At 38.4% G+C, this 9,220-nt stretch overlaps 1 protein-coding gene across 4 annotated transcripts in view; it reads right to left on the bottom strand.

The window, feature by feature from the left end:
• KPNA3 (karyopherin subunit alpha 3) overlaps positions 1-9,220 on the bottom strand; it is a 94,051-nt gene that overhangs the window by 50,755 nt on the left and 34,076 nt on the right. For all 4 annotated transcript variants that reach the window (XM_015562313.1, XM_015562314.1, XM_015562312.1 and 1 more), the window contains one exon: positions 7,513-7,557. In XM_015562313.1, coding sequence (XP_015417799.1) covers positions 7,513-7,554 — 42 coding nt within the window. In that variant the 5' untranslated portion in view covers positions 7,555-7,557. The remainder of the gene's footprint in view (positions 1-7,512; positions 7,558-9,220) is intronic.

The following is a 9,220-nucleotide window of genomic DNA, read 5'->3' as shown; positions in this document are numbered from 1 at the left end:
TGTTCTGTCTTTTAGGTGTAATTTGAATTGGTTGTTCAAGGCAGCAATCTCTGGCGTTAACCTATGCCGCCCTTAATTGATTTTAGTCTGTATTTCCCTGATTGGTATGAATAATCATCACCATAATGATGATTTCCATTTGAATAACCCCTTCAATAAAATGTATCTTCATATCTTTTGCCCATTTTCTAATTGTATTTCCCTGATTGGTATGAATAATCATCACCATAATGATGATTTCCATTTGAATAACCCCTTCAATAAAATGTATCTTCATATCTTTTGCTTTTTTATACTGTTGAAGCAAACATTGCTTCCATTTGAAAGCATTATACAGTAAGTACTCCCTTAACATCATCAAAAGGTTCTGCAACTTCAAATAAAAAAACATATAAAAAACCCAATTTTACCATTGGTTAATTGATATAAACCAATTTTACCAATTGAAAAAAACCAATTTTACCATTGGTTAATTGATAAAATTGATATAAAGACTTAAGTTCCTATGGCATCTAATCAATGTTATAATGATATGACATTGAAGAAAATGAGGTTGAACAAAATGATATTATAAGAAGATCTGTTGTACATGCTGGATACCAGCACTATGTTAAATAGGAAGTGTGAGAATGGACATCCTTGCATTGTTCCTGGATCTTAGGGGGAAAGCATTTGGTGTTTCACCCTTAGTATATTAGCTGTAGGTTTTTGCAAATGTTCTTTATTAATGATATGACATTGAAGAAAATGAGGTTGAACAAAATGATATTATAAGAAGATCTGTTGTACATGCTGGATACCAGCACTATGTTAAATAGGAAGTGTGAGAATGGACATCCTTGCATTGTTCCTGGATCTTAGGGGGAAAGCATTTGGTGTTTCACCCTTAGTATATTAGCTGTAGGTTTTTGCAAATGTTCTTTATCAAGGTGAGGCAATTCCCCTTTATTTCTTTTTTGAAAAAATATATTTTATTGATTTTTTTACAGAGAGGAAGGGAGAGAGATAGAAAGTTAAAAACATCGATGAGAGAGAAACATCGATCAGCTGCCTCCTGCACATCTCCTACTGGGGATGTGCCTGCAACCCAGGTACATGCTCTTGACTGGAATCAAACCTGGAACCTTTCAGTCCGCAGGCTGACGCTCTATCCACCAAGCCAAACCAGTTAGGTCATGTAAAGTTAATTTTAATGGAAGGAAATAGTCAATACACACACACACATCCATATAAATTAAAAAAGGCAAGTTGAAATAATGGTACATAACAAATGGATGTTAGATTTTGTCAAGTGCTTTTTCTGAATCAATTGATATAATCGTTTTTTTTTCTTTAGCTTGTTAATGTGGTAAATTTAGGCCATTTTATAAAAGAGACATTTTACTAAAAAGTCAAATAACTAAATTAAGTGCTGTATCTGATCAGTCAAGTGAGATATTTTGGTGCTTTCTGTTTTTATGTAAGAACTTAACCACCCTCACTCCCACATCTATGCCATAGTAAAGTCCTATGGCATAGCTGACTGATCAATCAAGAGAATATTGTATCAAACTAGAGGCCCGGTGCACGAATTCATGCATGGGTGGGGTCTGGCTGGTCCGCCCCAATCAGAGCCAATCAGGTCAGGCCGGCTGGGGGGAGGCGCCGTGAGCAGTTGGTCCGCCGGCCCCACCCCCAGGTTGAACTCCTGGTTGAACTTCCAGTCAAGGGGACAATTTGCATATTAGCCTTTTATTATATAGGGTTTTAATCTAATGTGTCAAAGTTAAAAATGCCAGTGACAGGTTTCGGACTCATTTCCAACTTATGAGGCATTACTCACTTAACTTTTACATTAAAAGGCATTTATAACAATGGTTAAGAGCTCAGTTCTGCCACTTTATCAGCTGTGTGATTTTAGGCAAGTTATTTAATTCCTATGTAACTATTTACAACATAATATAAAACAGAAGTACTGTATAAGTGTTGATGCATAAAGGCCTACTTAAGTAGGAAAGTAAAGTGAAGTGCCCGGCTAGCTCAGTCGGTAGAGCATGCGACTCTTAAGTAGGAAAGTAAGATCAAAGAGGTAAAAGTAGACAAAAAGGTTAAACAAAAAGAGTTAGATCTTTTGAGTTTTTTTGTTTTCTAGTTTTTGTTGTTGTTGTTAATCCTCACCCGAGGATATTTTTCTATTGATTTTTTTTTTTTTTTTAGGTAGAGTGTAAGTGAGAGGGAAAGACAGAGAGAAACATCCTTCCTGCATGCACCCCGGGCCAGGGAGGAGCCTGCAACCAAGGTATGTCCCTTGACCAGAATCAAACCCGGGACCCTTTGGTCTGCAGGCCGATACTCTGTCCACTGACCCAAACCAGCTAGGGCAATCTTTTCAAGTTTTTATTAAGCAATTGCTCTATATAAGTTACTATGTAAGGTTATATGGTGCAAACATTAACCAAAATTCAATACCAGTCTTCAAGAGTTGCAGAATTTGGTTGTGTGGGAGAAAAAAAGAAATTTTTTTAAAAAAAGAGTTTGAGGCCAGTAAAACAGTACATATTAGTAATGAGCTTTACCCTCAATTTGATAAGTCAATTTCAGTGCTATTCAAAGTATGGTCCTTGGACTGACTAAAGGTCTTTGAAATATCTCTTACAGGTCTGCTATAAGATAGGAGTTTGTGCCAGAAATCAACTATGAAACTAAATATACTTTAGTTCTGTGATTTATTTAGGCAGAAAGACTTCCTTGGTAAAGGAAGCAGTGCCTTGTTTAATATTCTGACACAAGTCCCCTAACTGATCCCAGGACTTCTGAGTAGCACTGTTCTATATCTAAGATGCTTTTCATAAAACTTCAATAAATGATTTAAATACAAGCAAAATTTTAAGATATCATCATTCAATTTAATTTCTGAATATTAACATTTAATGAGTGACAATGACATGTCCAGAATCTGATTAAGCATTTTGGGATGACCTGGGAGGGAGACTTGGGAATATCTAGGGTGGGAGTAGGGGGGGGGGGTGGCAGTGAACTGGTTATTACCTTCATTTTAGAAGTGTGTAATCTAATAGAAATGGGTAGAGCTCATCTATGAAACTCTTGGAAGTAGCTCTATTTTCTTGTATTTTCAAGAATCTCAATGTAGATAATGACACTGATTTTTCTATTCAATGGAGATACAGAAATAGTAAGGCTGAAGTCAGAGTTAAATGCTCTGATGATAAAGAGTAGAGGAATCTTCTCTTGAAGGGCTCTCCACACCTCTGTAGAATCATATCAAAAGCAATTAAGCATTGTCTGAAATTTAGGCTTTGTTTCAGGAAGGACTGGTTCACTTTTTGCTGCTTATTCAGGGAATCCTGACATGTGAAATAAGGGACTGCTTCAGATTTCTTTAGTAAATTTTATTTTTGGTCGTCCTATAGGATGTTCAGGAACTAACTGTGGTAAGTGAAAAAGAAACAATATTATCCAGAAGAGATAAGAGTCTCTAAATTAACTAACGTGGATATTAAAAATCATGCTCTGCCCTGGCCAGGTTGCTCAGAAGGTTAGTGTGTCATCCCAACATGCCAAGGTTGTGGATTGGATCCTGGGTCATGGCAAAAACGAGAATCAACCAATGAGTGAAGAACTTATGTAAGAACTTAACTCTCTCTCTCGCTCTCTAAATCAATAAACACACAACGCCAAGCAAGTATTTTTAACTCTATAAATTAACTACAGAAGGTAGTACAGTCATAGAGAGAAGAACAAATAACAAATATAAGTAAATAGTTTAAAAAATTTAGAAGCATGCTAAAAGAGCTAAAAAGCTTAAAACAAGGGGGAGGAGTCTGAATAATACCAAGACCAATATAAAAGTTTTATAGCTGTATTCCAAGCATGAAATGTTAAGGAAAACCAAAGGCCCACATCTGGGGATAGCTGGTTTAATGTTAACAGATGACAATAAATAATTACTTAACTTCAATTTTATTCTTATTGCCTCTCTTAAGGAGAATGATCTTCAAATGATGAATGAAAAGCCAGACAAAAAAGGGCACACACTATTCTATTTATACTAGAGGCCTGGTGCACGGATTCATGCATTGGTGGGGTCCGTTGGCCTGGCTGGTGGGGATTGGGCCAAAACTGGCTCTCTGATATCCCCCAAGGGGTCCCGGATTGCGAGAGGGTGCAAGCCAGGCTGAGGGATCCCACGGTGCACGATCGGGGCGGGGAGGGACTGTGGGAGGGCTCCAGGGCCATCTCGCCAAGTCCCAATTGGCCGGATCCCAGCAGCAAGCTAACCTACCGGTTGGAGCATCTGCCCCCTGGTGGTCAGTGTGCGTCATAGTGACTAGTCAAACGAAAAGTTGGACACGTAGCATATTAGGCTTTTATTATATGGGATAAAGTTCAAAATATGCAAAATAATTCATAGTGTAAGAAACCAAGATAATGGTCTTTGGGGGAAAGTAGCAATCCCTAAGGGGCCTTAGGATACAGGTAATGTTCTTGATTCAGGAGCTGGTTACACAGATGTGTTCACTTTGTTAAATTCATCAAGTTGTACACTTAAGATGTGTTAACTTTTTTTGTATGTATGCTATATGTTAATAAAAAGTTACAAAGAAAAAGAAATGCTAAGACCAAAATGTTAAGATTGGCAAGAAGCTCACTTTACTCACTGTATTAGGTAGGCTAAGGCTTAGTTCACATCTCTGGTACAAATGACCCAAGGATATGAAAAAACTTAAAAATATGACTGCCCAAACACTGTTGTTAATTTTTAAGTATCCATGAAGAAGTTAAGTAATTGAAAGAACACTGGAATTAGCATACTTTTTCTTTTTTATTTAAAAAAATCCTTATTGTTGAGAGTATTACAGATGTCCCCCCCTTTCCTCCCTATTGCTCCCCTACACCCAATTCCCACCCCACTCCAGGCCTTCACCACCCTACTGTCTGTGTCCAGAGTTAATACATATATGCATATAAGAACTTTGGTTAATCTCTTCCTGCAACCCCCTCACTAACTCCTTCTGAGATTCATCAGTCTGTTCCATACCTCTGATTCTATTTTATTCATCAGTTTATTTTGTTCATTAGATTTCTTGTTCAGTTATTTTGATTTTTAGATTCAATTGCTGATAGATATGTATTTATTGCCATTTTTATTGTTCATATTTTTTATTTCTTTCCTTTCTCTTTTTCTTCAAGAATACCCTTCAACATTTCATTTAATACTTATTTGATGATGAATTCCTTTAGCTTTTTCTTATCTGTATAGCCTTTAACTGACCTTCATTCAAAATGACAAGTTTTGCTGGGTAGAGCAATTTTGGTTGTATATCCTTGCTTTACATGACTGAATATTTCTTGCCACTCCCTTCAGGCCTGCATAGTTTCTGTTGAGAAATCAGCAAACAGTCGTATGGGTGCTCCCTAGTAGGTAACTAATTGCTTTTCTCTGGCTGCTTTTAAGAGTCTCAATCTTTGTCTTTAACCCTTGGCATTTTAATTATGATGTGTCTTGGTGTGGGCCTCTTTGGATTCCTCATGTTTGGGACTCCGTGCTTCCTGGACTTGTTAATCTATTTCTTTCACCACATAGGGGAAGTTTTCTGCCATTATTTCCTCAAATAGGTTTTCAATATCTTGCTCTCTCTCTTTTCTCTTTCTGTCACCCCCATAATGCAAATGCTGGTATACTTGAAGTTGTCCCAGGGGCTCCTTACACTATCTTCATATTTTTATGATTTTTGTTTAAATAATTCTTTATTATTGAAAGTATTACATATGTCCCCCTTTCCCCGCCATTGACCCCCTCCAGCTATCTTGATATATTTGGACTCTTTTTTCTTTTTGCAATTCTGATTGTTGTTGTTTTTTTCCATCTCATATTCCAAATCATTGATTTGATTTTCAGAATTTTCTACTATTGAATTCCTGTAAATTATTCTTTATTTCAGTTAGTGTATGCTTAATTTCTGACTGGTCCTTTTCCATGTCTTTGAAATTCTAAGATTCTTGTGAGTCTCACTAAGTCCCATGAAGCTATCATTAAGATCCTTGAGCAACCTTATAACCATTTTTTTTGACTCTGTACCCAGTAGTATGCTTGCTTCCATTTCTTTCATTTGTGACATGTTTCTTTGTCTCCGCATGTTGGCTGCTTCCCTGTGATTGTTTCTATGTATTAGGTAGAGCTGTTATGTCTCCTGGAATTGGTAGGGTGGCCTGTGTAGCTTCCCAGTCACCTAAGCTGGGCCCTCTAGGTTCACCCCTGTGTAGGCTGTGTGCAGTCTTGTAGTTGAGACTTGATTGCTGTTGGTGTCACTGGGAGGAGTTGACCTCCAGGCCAATTGCCTGTAAGGACCAGTTGCATCTACAATGAAGAGCTGCTGTGCAGGAGACATCCCTATGTATCTGATATGGTCTGAAGCTGTCCACCAGGTGCACTGGCTCTGGGGCTTCCGGGAGGTGCAAAGCCAGCTATTGCTTGGGGCTGTCCAGCAAGAGCTACAGAGAGATCTGCAGATGGCTGCTATTATATTGGGTTTAGAAGTGCCCAGACAAGGCCTAGCTGTGAAGCAAGACAGGCTGGTGCTAGTGCTGGGCCTTCAGATTCTTATTGATAGGTTTGGGGCATGCTGATAGCAGCTGCTGCTTGTTTGAGAGATTTTAGAAAAGTCTAAAGCCTGAACCAGGACAGACCATTCATATGGAAAAGCTGCTGCAAACAGCTTGGGTAGGGCTTCAAATTGAATGGGTCGGGTTCTCAGGGAATCACCAAGGTGGAGGGAACAGTGTGGGGTACAATGATGAAAATTCAGATATGGCTGCCAGTCAGCACTGCAACGGGGGAGATTCCAGCACAGGAACAATGAACCCTGTCTGGGAGAAAGCCACCCCCAAGTTCTTGCCCTGATGTCAGACAATCTAGTTCCTCCCCATAAGCCACCACCTAGTGCTAGAGCTCAGAGGAAGTGGGACTGTGTAAGTTCATGTGTCAGCCCTTTAAGAGGAACTGCTGGGTCTCTAGGGGTCTCCTTGTCACTCAGCCACAGTCGCCGCAGGTTTTAAAGTTATAGGGATGTCTCTTCCCAGCTCTGAAACCCTGAGCTGGGAGGTCTGTTGTGGGGCTGGCACCTCTGCTTCTCACAGGAGGCCTCAGTAGCCGAGAAAAAAATGCCACACCTGGGTGTCAGGCCTATCTCGATATACTTTCTTGACTTCTCTAGTTGTAGGACTTTCATTCAGCCATATTTCAGGCAGTTCTGAATGATGGTTGTTCTGTATTTTACTTGTAATTTTAATGTGATTGTGGGAGGCAGCAAGTACTGGCTTTTACCTATGCTGCCATCTTGGTTCTATCCCAGCTACTTTTAAGATTTTATAAAAAATGGTGTATTTTTATGCTATGTGGTTTTAGAGATGACCACTAATTTGCCATATTATTTTCATTATTCAAGTTATACAGAATTTTAACATCAGAAAAAATATCCTCATTACTTTTCATTACATGTAAATCATCCTTACCTTTCGTAGTTCAACTGTCACTTCATTTCTGTGTCTTCGCATTGTCTAAAAAGAAAAAGATTACATTAAGTATCTAAATATTGATACTGTTCATATATAAATTAAGATCTTAGGCATTTAAAATTTTTTAAAATTTTTGAGGTAATTTATTCTTAAGAATTAAGGATTGATCAGTTTTAGACTTTAAATAATAAACTAAAGGAGGGTTAATAGCCAAAACTGTCTATGTTACTGGATATCTTGGTTAATTTTGTAGGGAGTGAGGAGGTGTGGCTTGGCTGCCTTTCCATTCCCCTTTCCTAACTGTACCCAGGCTACTATAGAGAACTGTATACTCTCCCTTGTGTAGTCATGATAGAACTGCCTATTAATGAATCTCTACTAGGTTAAGTAGGGCATGAGACTCAAACACATGAACAGAACTCTATTCCCCATAACTCTGAACCCTGAGCTAAGTGGGAAGAGAAAAAAAAGCAGCACTGGACCAGGCATAATGATGCCTATGTCCTGGACTTGCTCTATTTCTAGTTATCTGGTGTGCCTATTCATAATTATGAACGACCCCATATTTCCCCAATAAATTATGGGTTTGCTTAAGTCAGCAGGACTGGTTTTTGATGTTTGCAACCAAAGAAATCTATCTCAAACAATTCACGTTTTTAAAAAGAAAACAACTCACTGTCATGGCCTTAAAACCACATGAAAATGGAAATAAGTTTGGGAAGATATTTTGTATCAAAAGGTAAAAAGTACCCTTATAATTCTCTGTCTTTACCAGGCACATCTTATCAGCAATTATTGAAATGATTAAAATCCTCTCTCCCCCTTGATGTACTGATATAATGAACTAGTGGCCCAGTGCAAGGATTTGTTCACATTGACAGGAAATTAATTAAAAGAAATATTTTAACGCTATTCACCCTTTCTCAATAGAAGTGTCAACCAAATTACGACTAACGATGACAGATCAAAACACACATGTGTGATTGGCTTTCTTTCCTTCTCTTTATTCAGGTCAATTTTCTAAGCTTTCTAAATCTCGTTTTCTAGCTAATGAAAAGAAAATAGGATGCCACCGAGTCTCCTATCTACCTACTCCAGGACTTCTGTGAAGATCAAATGAGATGAGGCATGGGAAAACACCTCACAGACATTTGGTTAAAGTGTGAACTGTTTGCACCTGGCTATAAAGCAAGCCGTGTTCCTGGGTTGAAGAAACTGCAAGGAGGCTAGTCGTCGCTAGGGAGAGGAAGCTGGGCATTGCTATGTGACATCATTACCCAGTGCTCCAGCCACCATTTCTGGGTTAGGCTGGGCTGTGGGCTGCATATTGCGCCAAGGGGTCTCAGCACCATTGGCTGTCACTGTCATGGCCTTAAAACCACATGAAAATGAAAATAAGTTTGGGAAGATATTTTGTATCAAAAGGTAAAAAGTACCCTTATAATTCTCTGTCTTTACCAGGCACATCTTATCAGCAATTATTGAAATGATTAAATATCCTCTCTCCCCTTGATGTACTGATATAATGAACTAGTGGCCCAGTGCAAGGATTTGTTCACATTGACAGGAAATTAATTAAAAGAAATATTTTAACGCTATTCACCCTTTCTCAATAGAAGTGTCAACCAAATTACGACTAACGATGACAGATCAAAACACACATGTGTGATTGGCGCCAGGGAGAGCTATATATATATATATATAT

The sequence above is a fragment of the Myotis davidii genome, unplaced genomic scaffold, assembly GCF_000327345.1.
Source record: "Myotis davidii unplaced genomic scaffold, ASM32734v1 scaffold577, whole genome shotgun sequence".
Classification (NCBI taxonomy): domain Eukaryota; kingdom Metazoa; phylum Chordata; class Mammalia; order Chiroptera; family Vespertilionidae; genus Myotis; species Myotis davidii.
The sequence above is the reverse complement of the archived record's forward strand: the minus strand, read 5'-3'. Positions and strand labels throughout refer to the sequence as shown.